General features: G+C 33.4%; 1 protein-coding gene and 1 pseudogene across 1 annotated transcript; both read left to right on the forward strand.

Moving 5' to 3' along the window:
* The first annotated feature begins 11,246 nt into the window (after positions 1-11,246).
* Positions 11,247-13,836, forward strand: LOC143530297 (peroxidase 7-like). Its single transcript, XM_077025869.1, has 2 exons — positions 11,247-11,742; positions 13,053-13,836. Exons 1-2 carry the CDS (start codon positions 11,473-11,475, stop codon positions 13,248-13,250), a joined length of 468 nt encoding a protein of 155 aa, XP_076881984.1. The 5' UTR covers positions 11,247-11,472; the 3' UTR covers positions 13,251-13,836.
* On the forward strand, positions 13,251-13,802 carry LOC143530312 (peroxidase 7 pseudogene; annotated as a pseudogene).
* Positions 13,837-14,265: the final 429 nt, after the last annotated feature.

The following is a 14,265-nucleotide window of genomic DNA, read 5'->3' on the forward strand; positions in this document are numbered from 1 at the left end:
TGGAAACCATTTATGAACTTGTTGTAAGATGGAAACCGAACCAAACCGATTCTTGCTCGCTTAAGACACACAAGTGTGTTTTTTTTAGCCATCAAGACTTGTATATTTCTTTAAAAATAGTTACAAATTGATTTTTAAATATTTTCTTAAGTACTTGGAAATGTTGGATCCAACTTGATCTCATAACAAAGTTTGGACCGACAAAATCGAACACTCGCTTAACGTGCGTTGTTAGTTCTAAAACAATGGAACTACATACTTGGTTAAGTCTTATTAAATTTTATTGAGTTATCTCATAACATTCAATATTTTGGAAAGTTGACTTTGGGTTTGACCAATTATCAAGACCCGAACCGACAACCCAAACACTCGATAAAAAAAAACCCGTTTTAGTATCTTTATTCCAAAGGGATTTGCATTCTTGCATTTTACCCACCTTATTACTTAACATAGGTTGAGTAAATATTAAGGTTAGATACTTTAACCCGGTTTCGAGCAAATTTACATTTTTGAATGGTTATTATTATAAATTCTTAAATAGTCACATTTTAAACCTTGAACTTTAATTATTTACATTTCTCAACATTTATTTTGTTTAAAGACCTTCAAGACAACCTTTCTAAATTCAAGACTTCTTTTCTTTTTAGGCATTGTGCGTTAAACTCGTCGTTCCGACAAACCTCCAAATTATCATCTCTCAAGTTTACTACTTGAAGGTGAGTACTTCATACCCCATTTTCCATCTTTTATTTTGGGGGTGATATTTCATACTTATTCAACAAAATGCTTTATATTTGAATCTTAAACCACAAACGTAGTTGTATACTTTACGTAAATAATTGCTCGATTTGGTGTTCTATGCTTATATGCCTATGTGTTTATCGCTTTTGGTTGGTGGAACTATAAAATCCTAGACTATTTGGCATCCCCTTATAGCAAGGTGTCGTTAACGTAATGCAATTAACGATAACTATAAAATCCTAGACTATTTGGCATCCCCTTATAGCTAGGTGTCGCTAATGTGTTTAGCGATATCTATTTATCCAAATTACCACTTTTATTTATCGTTTCGTATGCAAGTTTTGTGGCTATCTTTATTATATACTAATATGATTAAACTTATGAATTGCTCACCGACCTTTGTGTTGACAAACTTTATTTTATGAAATGTTGCAGGTTTGCATCTTGGTTGATTTATGATTGTGAAGAAAACGACATCAAGGACCTTAGGATATTAGTAAAAATGAACAATATCAATTTGCCATATTTTGTGATATCTTGTTTATGGTTATTTTATGGATAATTGTTATGTGACATTTTTGATGTTGTGAAATGAAATGAGTTTATTAAATACTGTCACTTTAATTAGTGTCATGTGCTTATGGACAATCGTTACACCTCGGCATGTTCCGCCGCCTTTGGTCGGGGTGTGACAGTTGCAAAACGAATCGCATCGCATGGTTGCAAAATGAATCACATCGCACGTTTTCAAATAGTATCGCATCGCACATTTTCCAATCGAGTCGCAGTTTGAACGAGTCGCTTCGCATTTCCATGCGATGCGATTCCGTCCTTCTGAGACTCAAATTGTTGTTTGTTTTACTCGTTTCAACCCTTTGTTCATGACCTATAACCCTTCCTTATGACTCGTTTCACCATTTCAACAAGCTCTGGGTCATATCAACCCCGTCTACACGTGTTCACATGGTCCGAACGGTACCCGGTTGGTTCCTGCTCATATTCGATAACTTATTTGTCACAAAGTTTACGTTTTTCCCACTAGTTTTAATCCGATACTTCTTTCTACCAAAGCGTGTGGCAAACCGACATCAAATGCATGATCTTTTAACTAAAACATACCTTTTTGGTTCGGTTCTTGCTTCAGATCTGATTCAGCACATGGATCTAGATGTGTTTTTTTTGTTGCTTGATGATGCTGTACTCAAAATATACTATCCTTTTGCTTGGATTTGAACCCGGAATGGAAGGAGAGTGTTTGTGTATGTTTTTGAGTGTGTATGGAGACAAGATTGTGGAAATGAGGGTTTAGGGTTTTAGGGTGTTTTAAGGTGCTTATATAGTGTGAGTGCATGGACCTTAAGGCCCATAACCATTCCCTAATCCCTCTTATTTTCCAAGTCCAACACTCATCCTATTATCATTTAACTTAATTAAATAATAACACATCAATAAATGAACAAAGGTCTTTTATTTATCATTTTAAAAGTAGGATGTTACACGTCTACCCTCTTTAAAAGAGGTTTCGACCGCGAAACCTAACTATCACTAAACAGATTCGTGTGAAACTTGTGCATCTCCTCTTCAACTTCCCAAGTGGCATCCGATACCTTTCGGTGGTTCCATATCACTTTAACCAAGGGAATAAACTTACGATGAACATGCTTCTTTTTTCTATCTACTATCTCTACCGGTTTCTCAATGTAGTTCAACTGCTCATCAACTTACATATCTTTAAATAGCACGAGCGATGTGTCATCAGCTAGACATTTTCTCAAGTGTGAAACATGAAAGGTATACTGAATTCCTTCCAATTCTTCAGGTAAATCTAGCTTATAAGCCACTTCACCCACACGATCTATAATTCTAAATGGTCCAATGTACCTTGGACTTAACCTTCCTCTTTTCCTTAAACGAATAATTCCCTTCCAAGGCAAGACCTTGAGCATCACATTGTCACCAATGTTTATCTCGATCGGTTGTCATCGCTTATCAGCATATGAATTTTGATGATCTTGTGCAGCTTTCATTCTTGCTTTAATTTGATCAAACCTTGAAGAGGTTTCTTGCACGACTTCTAAACTGGAGGTGGGTAGGGTCAATTTGATGAAGAAGAAGGTGAAATGGCTACATGGTACCCGCACATGATACATAAGCATGCCAAATCAATTAAAACGTGTTTACATCGGCATCAACACTAACATCGTTAGTGTTCAGTTAGTGAGGGAGTGACAAAAACAAATATGATGAAAATTGGGAGTGATGAAACCCAAAATCAAAAGTTGAGAGTGTTATCTACTAACGGGCGAAAGTTAGGAGTATTAAAAACCAATATCCCTAAAAATAATGACATAGAATTGGAACACTTGATTAAAGTCAAGACACCCAAGAGTAGACGTGTGAGCATGAGAGAGGGCAAAAAAACACTCGGTACCAACAAAAATACCGGCCTGACCTTCCAAGTACCGCCAAAAAATAAAAATTTATGGCCTTGCTTATCATCCATTACACACACACTGTTATTATTTTTTTATTGTAATATTATTGTCAGTTTATGTTGTTTTTCTTAACATCCAATTTGATTTTTCTCTATTAACATATGCTCGTGAAATTGTTTAAAATATGAATACGTAGTTTTTGTTTTGTCAACATTACGATATAATTTTTAATGAAAAGTTGTATTCAAATAAAGTATTTTTAGGCTCCTAAGCGGCTTTGGTCACCTCTAAACAAAAAAGTATCACAGTAATAACACTATACTGGATTGGACTTCATATTGGGTTAAAGCAGTGGTTTCATTTGGTTAATTTATCGGGTTTCCGATTGCTTGGGATTTGGCTTGAAGAAAATCAACTGGCAAACCAACTCAATGTTATATGGGTTGATTTTGGGTAATGATAATTGAGTTAGTTCCGGTTGAGTTACTCGGGTTCTATAGGTTCTCAACATGATCATTCTTTGTTCAAGAAGTTATTGGTTTCATAAGTTGTTCATGTGGCTATTTATGTTGATGGCTATTGGTTGGCAATATTCTATAAGTGATTAATAATCTTAAGATCTTCTTAGATTCTACTTTTAAATTAAAGATCTTGTTTTTATTTTGGGCATGGAACTTTAGCAAACTGAGAAAGGTGTTATTTTGTGTCAATGAAAGTTTGCTATGGATTTATTGTTTTAATTTGACAATACTAATCTTCCAATCTCAATTTACCTCATCATTTACCGTTAAAAGCTAACGAGGGAGTTTTACTTGAAGATCCTTTATTATAGGTATATTGGTTTTTATTAATCCTAACTATATTCTTTTGGTCGTTGTCGGTCCCTACTAACGAATTGTCTGCTGACGGTTCCAACTTTTAACGTATTTTTTCTCAACGGTCCGCGACTAACGGAATCCTAACAACGTTAGTTGTAGGTCGCCGGAAAAACGTTTTTGTTGGAAAAGTCACATTTTTTTCCAGAAAACACCACCCGAACACCTCCGCCACCACCAATTGACTCACCACCAACCAATCACCACCCTTTGTGCACCACCAACCGATTCCAACTATGATTCTAGGGTTCCGGTGACCTCAATATTGGGGTTTTTACTAGAAAAAGATTTCTAAAATGTAGAGTTTTCCGGAAAAAAATGTGAGTTTTCCGGCTAAAAACGTTTTTCCGGTGACATTCAACTAACAGTGTTAGGATTCTGTTAAGCATGGACAGTTAGGAACAAATACGTTAAAAGTTGGGACCGTTAGCAGCCAATTCGTTAGTTGGGACCGACAGCGACCAAAAGGCGATAGTTGTGATTAATAAAAACCAATATATCTTTGTGATATAGATAATTAGTGGGAAAACTTAAATATCTCACTCAAACTAGATCGGATCTTGTATTTGTTATCCAATTTCTTAGCCAATTCATACACAATCCTAGGCTTCCTCGTTGGAATGCTGCACTTTATGCTCTTTCTTACGTGAAAGGTATCTTTTCACAAGGATTTTCAATAATCATAATAATAATAATAATAAAAATCATCATCATCATCATCATCATCATCATTCTTGCAAGCGTTTTTTGATTCGAAATGAGGCATGTCCTAACATTAGACAATCAATTAGTGGTTATTTTGTTTCTCTTGGTGGATCACCTATATCCTGAAAGTCAACAACCAACAGTGTCTTTTAAGTTCAGCTGAAGCCAATTATAGGTCTCTAATAAGAGTTGTTGCTGAACTAGCTAACTAGGCCTATGTTAGAGTTATAGGTTCATGATATTACTCTTGTTATGTTGAAATGTGATAGTAAAGCTGCAATTTATATTCACAAAAATCCTGTGTTTCACGAGAGGACTAAATATATTGAACTGGATTGCCATTTTGTTTGTAAAAAATTACAAGAAAGGATTGCTTACTTTGGTACATATGCGTACATGTGATTAGCTAGCTGATATTTTTACATATAGCTTGCAAAGTCCATAATTTCATTCGTTATGTCCAAGTTGGGCTTTTTTGTGTACGTGAGATAATATTGCCGGTAGTGTGTGTTAGCGGTTGTTGTTTTCGTTAGTTAGTTTGTTAAGCTGTATCTATGCATATATATAGGGTTTGTAATTTTAGTTAATAAATGAAATCACGCTTTATTTCTCTCAGATTGCAATGTACCAATAGGAAAAAAATAATAAAATAAATTTCTTAACAAGTCTATACTCTTCATAATTGACATTGATAGACGACATTTTCTCACCCATTAAGTACTAAAAGCCCACTTAGAGCACTTTGGGGGATATGGATGGCTCTATGAAGAAAGAAGGAGATCTTTGTGATTTTCAGTTCTATTCTGAGGGCATCCGGGTCTTACCACCAGTGGGTCTTCGGGCGGTGGGTTTTCCCCGGAACTGGAGATAACTTGGAGGCGCTTAAGGGCTCCGTATGGCCTTTTGCCATTGGGTCACCCTGTACGGAGTACCTAGGCATTCTATGTTTGTTGGCCGTTCAAAAAAAATTAAGTACTAAAAGCCAAATACATTAAGGGTATGTTTGGTATGAGGTAATGTAATAGTTGAGTGAATAAAATGGACATGGTAATGGAATAAACAAATGAATAAAATGGATCATTACCATTCCATTGTCATGTTTGGTTACCATGTATGAATGGAATAATTAATCAGTTTATTTTTATTATTATTAATATTTTATTAGTAATAATAATAATAAAAATAAAAATAAATAATAATATGAATATTCATAATAAATAACTTTTAGGACCCTCGCGCTGCAACAAGATCGTTAAATCGAATAAAAATAATCGTAGCAATGTTGAATCACGTATGTACGTTGTGAAATGTTAACTCGTCAAATTTAAAATAATAATATTGATAGTGTGGTAATAGTTCAAATGTAATAATAGTTATATTATATTATACAAAACAATGATAATTATATAATAATTATAATTGAAAAATAATAATAATCATAATATAATTATAATTATAATTATAATTACAATATAATTAAAAAAATATAATAATTATAATAGTAATAACAATTGTGGACTCTTTTGACTTTTTTATTTCTTGAATGAATGAAAAAAAAAATACTCATACCTAAAAGAATGAAAATCTTAAAATTGGAAGGAGTTTCATTCCTTATTGAATGATCTATTCAATTCATGCATGATAAACAAACATGTTTTTTTTTTATTCCTTTGAAATGACTCATTGTGTTTCCCCTTCCATTCATTCATACCAAACATTACCTAAGTATTAAGAGAGTTAGATATAACATGATTAAAATTTATAAAAAGTTATTAAAACTTTATCCAACTCTTGAATTTTCTCTCAATCTTTTTCACCAATGAGTTTGTTTCTTGAGATTAAACTATCCTGAATCCACTATTGGGTGCAAATTAGGCTCTCAACGATCGTATCGTATGAGTTAAAGAACTCGTATATGATCACTAAAAGTATGTTTAGTTAAATGTAATGGAATGGAGGGGGAATTGAATGGGAGAAGGAATGAAATTGAAAAGGGAATAAAATGGATCATTACCATTCCATTGTCCTGTTTGGTTAACAATGGAAATTAAATGAATTATTACTTTATATTGTTTGGTATCCACAAAAAATGTGGGAACGGTATAGAAATAATAAAAATACTCATACCTCAGTTATTTTTAATACCAAAATAAAAAATTGCAATGGCGATAATGGTGGTGGCAGTGGCAGTCAGGCGGCATGGGCGGTGGTAGGGGTGGCAGTGGTCAAGCGGTAGTAGTAGCGTGGTAGCATTAGTGGCCAGGTGTCGGTAACGGTGAAGGTGGTTAGGTGGTGGTGGTCAAGAAACATCTGTGGTGGTGGCAGCGGTGGTCAGGCGGCAACGGCGACAACGACAATGGTGGTTGTGGTTACGACGACGATGTTGGTGGCGGTGGTAGTGGTGGTGGAGGTGGTGGCAGCGACGCGCAATGACGGTGTCAGTCAGACGGTGGTGGCGGCGATAGTAGTGGTGGTTGTTGTTAGGTGGTTTTGCTGAGAAAGTATGATGAAAGAGGGAATGAAATGAAAAATAATGAGAGGATGGGGGGGGGGGGTAAGGTATGGTTTTGATGGAATGAAATTCCATATGTAATTGGTGATTCCATTTCATTAAGCAACCAAACACCACTTTTTTCATAATTTTTTTTTATCAACTTTAATGTATTTTTATATAATTTACTATAAAACGATTACAATAAAGTGGCAGGCAAACGGGCAACAAGTTACGCCGCAACCCCCTTTGTTATTTCTGCATACCAAACGATACCTAAAGAAATAATTGGAAATCACGGGCTATTAACTTTCCACCATTGTATAACATGGAAGATCTTTAAACCCTTATTAGCAAGTTTCTTTTAGATATTTGTCTTTAACTCACCAACGAATTCAGTTATGTAGGTTTTTTCTTTTCTTTTTTTTTTTTTAGCTTTTCTCTCTCTTATGAAATGTCACTGAAGTTTTGCTTTTTCCACAATACCAATGAAGGTGAAGATTTATTAGTACTAAAATTAGCGAAAAGGATTGGTTGAGTTATTCTACAAAGGGTAACAAAAATGAGAATAAAGAGAAACCATAATTTATTGTTATGTGTCAAGTAAGGACCAAAGGAGGAAGTGCATAAAAGGAAAACACATATTTTCTCTAGTAACATGCAAGCTGTTGGGACCGAGATCTTTGATCCTTGAAGATCAATTATCCTCAGCACTCGTAAATGTCTGCTGCCAGGGCCAAGGATCCAGTATGGTTGAAGGACCCTTAACAACTGTCTCCGAAAATATTTTTATCTTATTTACAGGTGTTTGAACATGTCTATCGGCTGTCCTATTTTCACGGAAGATACTTTTACTAATTCCTTTTAGCTGACCTACCATGAAGCAACGGCTGTAAAGAAACAATAGGAGAACGTGGCCTAAATTATAGGGGAATTAGTTTATAGCCGTTTGTAACTTGCTTTGTATATATCATTGAACTATGGCTGAAAACACAACACACAACATCTACTTAGAATTCTCGGCAAACTACTTACACATTGTTCTCATTTCAGCCTAATTTCTAATTTTTGTAATCAATCTTTGAGTATAATACAATTGGTAGTGCTAGTTTTCACTACCCGAGGTTTTTATGCCGGAGGTATACTAGTTGCCAAGGGCTTTTCCTCGTATAAATCTCATTGTTCATCACTTGTATTTAGTACTTTGATCATTTCATTCATACATGCATCAAACCATCACATACGAATTTGGTTAATTGATCCTTAAACCGATTTTTGACCAAAACACAAGTCACATGTCAATTCTCCAATCATTTTAAAACATTTATAAATTTTTCACAATAAGTTCACAATAAAAACAAGCATTTTTTTTTATCTTTAATATGATTATGACTTTGTTTTATAAAAATAAAAATAAAATATGCCACTGTGTCTTTCTGTTTGTCATTGTGTCTTATGTACATCATTGTGTCCTTATGCTTATCATTGTGTTTTTTTAAAAAGTGATAGAAATTTGAAAAATTATAATAGTGAAATAACACCATTTTGTAATTCTAATTTGTTATAATGATAAAACAACTATATCTAATACATAAAAGCATAAAACACAATGGTTAATGCATATTATACAATAACATAAAACATAATGGTAAATACATATTACATAATGATCTGAAACATAAAACACAATGAGAATTACATAATACATGCCCAGTGACCTGAACATAATATACAGTGTCTAAAACACAATGATGAGTATAAAAACACAATAACGAATAATAGACAAAATAATGAGCACAAAGACACAACGACGTACCTTTTGTTTTAAATTTAATATTTAATATGTGTAACGATTGTAAAACACAATGACCATAACCTATAACAAAATATAAAAATCTCAATTAAAAAAACACAATGACAAACCAATATCACAACGTATAAAAACCCACTATTTTTTTATTTTTTACAACAATATAGTACTCATATTAAAGATTAAAAAACGCTTGTTATTATGGTGAAATTTTTTTTTAAAACAATTGTTGTATGAAAAAATTATAGACGTTTTAAAATGATGAGAGAATTAACATGCGCCTTGCATGTGAAAAGAAAAGTCAACAAATATGGATTATTCCATATATGCCTTTTCTATCATTTTTTTTATTCTCAAATTAATTATAACCATTTAATTCTAAGATCTATGGACTAGACTACTTCTCACAATTCTCATTTTTTTTAATTTGTGTTTTAACATAACCCTTCTAATGTAATCTTTATACAATTTGTACATAGGGGGAAAATTTTAAATACAAAGCGGTACAAAAATGAGAAATGTGAGAAGCATTTGTGACCACATTAAAAACCCCTAAAAAATTCAAAAAAATAATAAAAAAAATATCATAACTCAAGACATAAATAGAAACTGAAAAATTATAAAAACTAAAATGTTTCTCCCTTCAATCCCGTTAACCCCCCATCCCCCCCGCTAAAAAGCCACAATGCCACACGACGAAAATGAACAAAAGACATAACTATAACTAAAAAAAGACATAATAGATCGCAAAATATAGCACAATGTCAAACAAAATATAACACAATGTTGAGTAATATAGTATAATATCAAGAAAAAAGACACAATGCCAAGGAAAAAGGACACGATGCCAAGAGAAAAAGAAACAATTCTTGACGAAAATAAACACAATGATAAACAAAAAGATAAAATGATTTTTTTCCCTCAACATTGTATGTTTTTTTTAAGAACGAGAAAGACGGAGGAAACATTTTTGTGTTTTTATTAAATTTTGAGTAACGATTTTTTTATTATTTTTTAGGGGTCTTTTGTATGGCTGTAAACAATTCTCATCGTTCTCATTTTTTGTCCTCATTTATAAAATAACTTAAACGTCGAACATAGTGTCCATAACGAATATACTTTTCTCTTCCGGTACTTTTTGCTCATAACAATTAATCTTACTATACTATTAAAGCAATTCAATGTTTTCACATGACATTTAACTAGCATGTCTACATAGACTTCCAACTCATCAATTTCCATTTATATAATTTTCACATATTAATTTGAACATTAATTTTAAACATTAACTCCTAAGTTAAAGAAAGTTCAAAACAAATTATTATAATCATCATTTATTGAGTACTAAGACAATTAATTGTTATTTTTTAAATTTTGAGACTTTGTTATTTTATTTTTTTTAGATTTTGGAAAATTATTTATGAACGTTTGGACTGATGTTTGGATTGAAATGGTGATATAAATCATGAGGTTTGGATTATACTGTTGTTTTATTAAACACACGGTTTAATAAAAATTATAATTATATCTCATTTTTATATTCATACTTTTAGCATTTTTTATGTTGTGTACTTAAATGTTTTATAATTTCAATAAAAATAGATTTTACAACACACAATTTATGTTACAACGTCTACATTTTTACGCTTGTAAACTATGACTTCAATAGATGATGAAGTTTTAACTAATATGTCTTTTTTGTTTTATGGTATAAGTTAGAAACATATAGCATAACTTAGAATTGTGTTTTAGATTGTTATTTTTTTCTATTTGTCTTTGTATGTTGGGTTCTTTTAATTAAAGTAACAATGTGATACCTTATTATAATAATAATAATAATAATAATAATAATAATAATAATAATGTTAAATTACCTGACGTTTACAATTCGTTAAAATGTATATAACACACACGTGCGCGCACACACACAGATATATGTGTGAAGTTTTATATATTTTCCGTACATGTGTGTCAGATGATCTAAACTAGTTATATAGTAAATCCAAATACTTAACTTTGTTCCTTGGGTCTAGATCCAAAGCGAAATAAAGCAATTATTAATTCATTTTTGATAAGTTACCAAACTACTTATCAAACGTTGACTTCATTACCATTGCAATCTTACAAAAGGCTATAGCATTTGGAAATAGCATCATCCAATACGCTTGAATGAAAAAAATATCTTCAATGCGATGTATCTTGTTGAAATATTTTTATTATAAATTTGTTGTATGATCTTGGAACCAACAGAATCTTAATTATGCGTCTTGCACGTTGTATGAAATGGGAGTGCGCCTCACGTAGCACCATGTCACCAACTTAGTTGCAAATCAATTATCATCTCAATGTCTACAAGTATATATATCAACAAAACTCATGTAATATCCATTCAACTTAATCCGCAACTCATACACCATGAAGATTTCTAACTTCATAGTCACCATCATCATCATATTCTCACTTTCCGTGTCGGTTCTCGCCTATGATTACTCATCAATGGCTCTTAAGATACCATCCCTTGAAGACCTCTCGGGTCTAGAAGACGATCTCACCTATACGTTCTACCACGAAAGATGTCACGATGTTGAAGGCATCATCTACATAAAGGTCAAAGAATGGGTTGACAAAGATCCGACCCTTGCTCCTAGTCTCCTAAGGCTTCAGTATCACGATTGTGTCGTTCGGGTATAGTTATTATTATTTTATTTATTTATTTATCTTTAAGTCAAGGCCGGCCCGATAGCTTTAATGGGCCAAGCTAGGGCTTGAGGCCTCCAAAAATAAATAGCCCCCATTTTATTAAAACTGTTTTGTATATATTAGGGTTCTTACTTTCTTTTTTTAATTTTATTTGCAATATTAAAACAAAATGTCGAGAAGTAAGTAAACTTCACACATCTTTCAAAATGGATATTGCTATTTAATCATCTGTCAAATTAAATTGCATTTAATTGATATTGAAATTAACGGAAATTGGAATTATCACTATTATTAATTGCTAATTGCCTTCAATTTAAATTTATTGCCTTTTGTGAGTCAAACTTCCAATTGCCAAATGAGCTCTCAAATTGATTGTGTCAAACTTTCAAGGTTAGGGTATCTAAATCTAATTATCTATTCAATTATGTTAATGTTGATTAAAACATTGTTAATTTGTTATCTGCTTCTTACTTGAACCTTTAAACATTACAGATTTGAACTTTGTTGAATAGTTAAAAATTTATCACTAATAAATTAATATTCAATTGTCGGTACCAAGCTTGGGGAAAGAGGGTTTATATCAATGTCTTTTATATCAAAGGCCCCAACTTTTTAGTTTGATTGAGGCCTCCGAAAACCTTGGGCCGCCACTGTTTTAAGTTTGTATGCTGCTGTATTTTATCTGTAGTTTGAATATTAGGATAGTTATTTAACGTTTTGTCATCATCGGTTAGTTAGCTATATGCTAATATAGTATAGAGTAAATTGTGGTTTTCGTCCCTGTGGTTTGTTCAAATATGCTGTTTTAGTCCAATAGTTTCAAATTTTTGATTTTCATCCATGTGGTTTCGTTTCACCTTGCAATTAAACCTGATCACACTAACCCGTTAATTCTGGCCGTTCATGTGAGGGGCAGTTTTGGCCTTTTTCTCCCCAAATAAACACTAGTTCTAATTCGCAAGCCCCCTCACATGAGAGGCTGGGGTGTATTTGGGAAAAAAAAGGACAAATGCCCCTCACCTGAACGGCTAGACTTAACGGGGTTAGTGGGATCGGATTTAATTGCAAGTGAAATGAAACCACAGGGACGAAAATCACAAATTTGAAACTTTCGGATTAAAACCGCAAATTTAGACAAAACACATGAACGAAAACCGCAGCTTACTCTATAGTATAGCTTTGTAAGACTTAAATTTCTAGTTATTCAATATATTAAAAAAATATACTATTCATCACAATTTTCAGTTCTTTTGAATTCTTTAACATAATTAGGTGACAATCCTCTTTTGTTACAGGGATGTGACGCGTCCATTCTTTTGGATCATGAAGGAAGCGAGAAAACAGCGAATGCTAGCAAGTCATTAAGAGGGTTTGAGGTGATCGACGACGTAAAAGCCGAGATCGAGAAGCATTGCCCAAAAACCGTGTCTTGTGCTGATATTCTAACCGCGGCGGCTCGAGATGCCACGGTTTTAGCCGGTGGACCATATTAGATGGTTCCTTATGGTAGGAAAGATGGTCGAGTTTCACTTGCCAAAGAGGCCGAGATAGTCCCCAAAGGATCTGAAAGTGTTACTAATCTTATAGAGTTTTTCCAATCCAAGGGACTCAATGTCATCGATCTAGTTGTCCTTTCAGGCGCGCACTCAATTGGACGAGCTACATGTGAGTCAGTGCAACATCGGTTATACGACTACAAAGGAACAAAGAAGCCTGACCCATCATTGGACCCAAAATATTTGAACTATTTGCGGAGAAAGTGTAGATGGGCATATGAAAACGTGCATCTTGATGGTGAAACACCAGATGCATTTGACACGCAATACTACCACAACCTCAAGAAGAACACGGGCTTGCTGTCCACTGACCAATTGCTCTACTCGGACTCGAGGACTAAACCCATCGCCAATGGCTTGTCTTATGATTCCTCGCTGTTTAAGAACCAATTCGGCGTGTCGATGGTGAAGCTTTCTAGCATTCTTGACTATAGTTCTCAAGATGATGGAGAGATTCGTGTTGATTGCATATATGTTAACAAGTACTAATATGAATGTCAGAATATCCATCATGACTAATTGTTTTTCCCTTTGCCAACTTTATATGCTCGTTTTGATTGTAATCTGATATTAATTTAAAGATCAAATATAACTACATATTTACTATGATATTCATCAAAATCTCAAACTTTCACATCCAAGCGTTTAACTTGGGCTCATTTTTTTGGGCCCGATTAGCAACGGGGTTTTACATTGTCCATTATCATGAGTAGTTACAAAATTAAATTAGGATATAATACTGAGTTATTTGTTGATGTTTTAGTGCTATAAAATCATTTTAGCACGAATGGGTTTAAATATGATCAAAGTAAAATTACAACATGCATAGATATAAGTTGCAAGGTGTGGCGTAAGACTTGCTTGAGACTACCAGAATTTCAGGAGCCAACAAAACCGCGGTTTATGGGAATGGGGGTTTGGAGCAACGCCCCAAGAGGGGTCTGATGGGTGC

Source organism: Bidens hawaiensis, unplaced genomic scaffold (genome assembly GCF_021521415.1).
Source record: "Bidens hawaiensis isolate Kalapana, Puna unplaced genomic scaffold, B.hawaiensis_p1.1 tig00008893_1, whole genome shotgun sequence".
NCBI lineage: Eukaryota > Viridiplantae > Streptophyta > Magnoliopsida > Asterales > Asteraceae > Bidens > Bidens hawaiensis.

Coding starts and splice junctions, on each gene's coding strand:
- LOC143530297 (XM_077025869.1), top strand. CDS start 11,473: ATGAAGATTTCTAACTTCATAGTCACCATCATCATCATATTCTCACTT. Junction 11,743..13,052: donor ATCACGATTGTGTCGTTCGG/GTATAGTTATTA, acceptor CTTTTGTTACAG/GGATGTGACGCGTCCATTCT.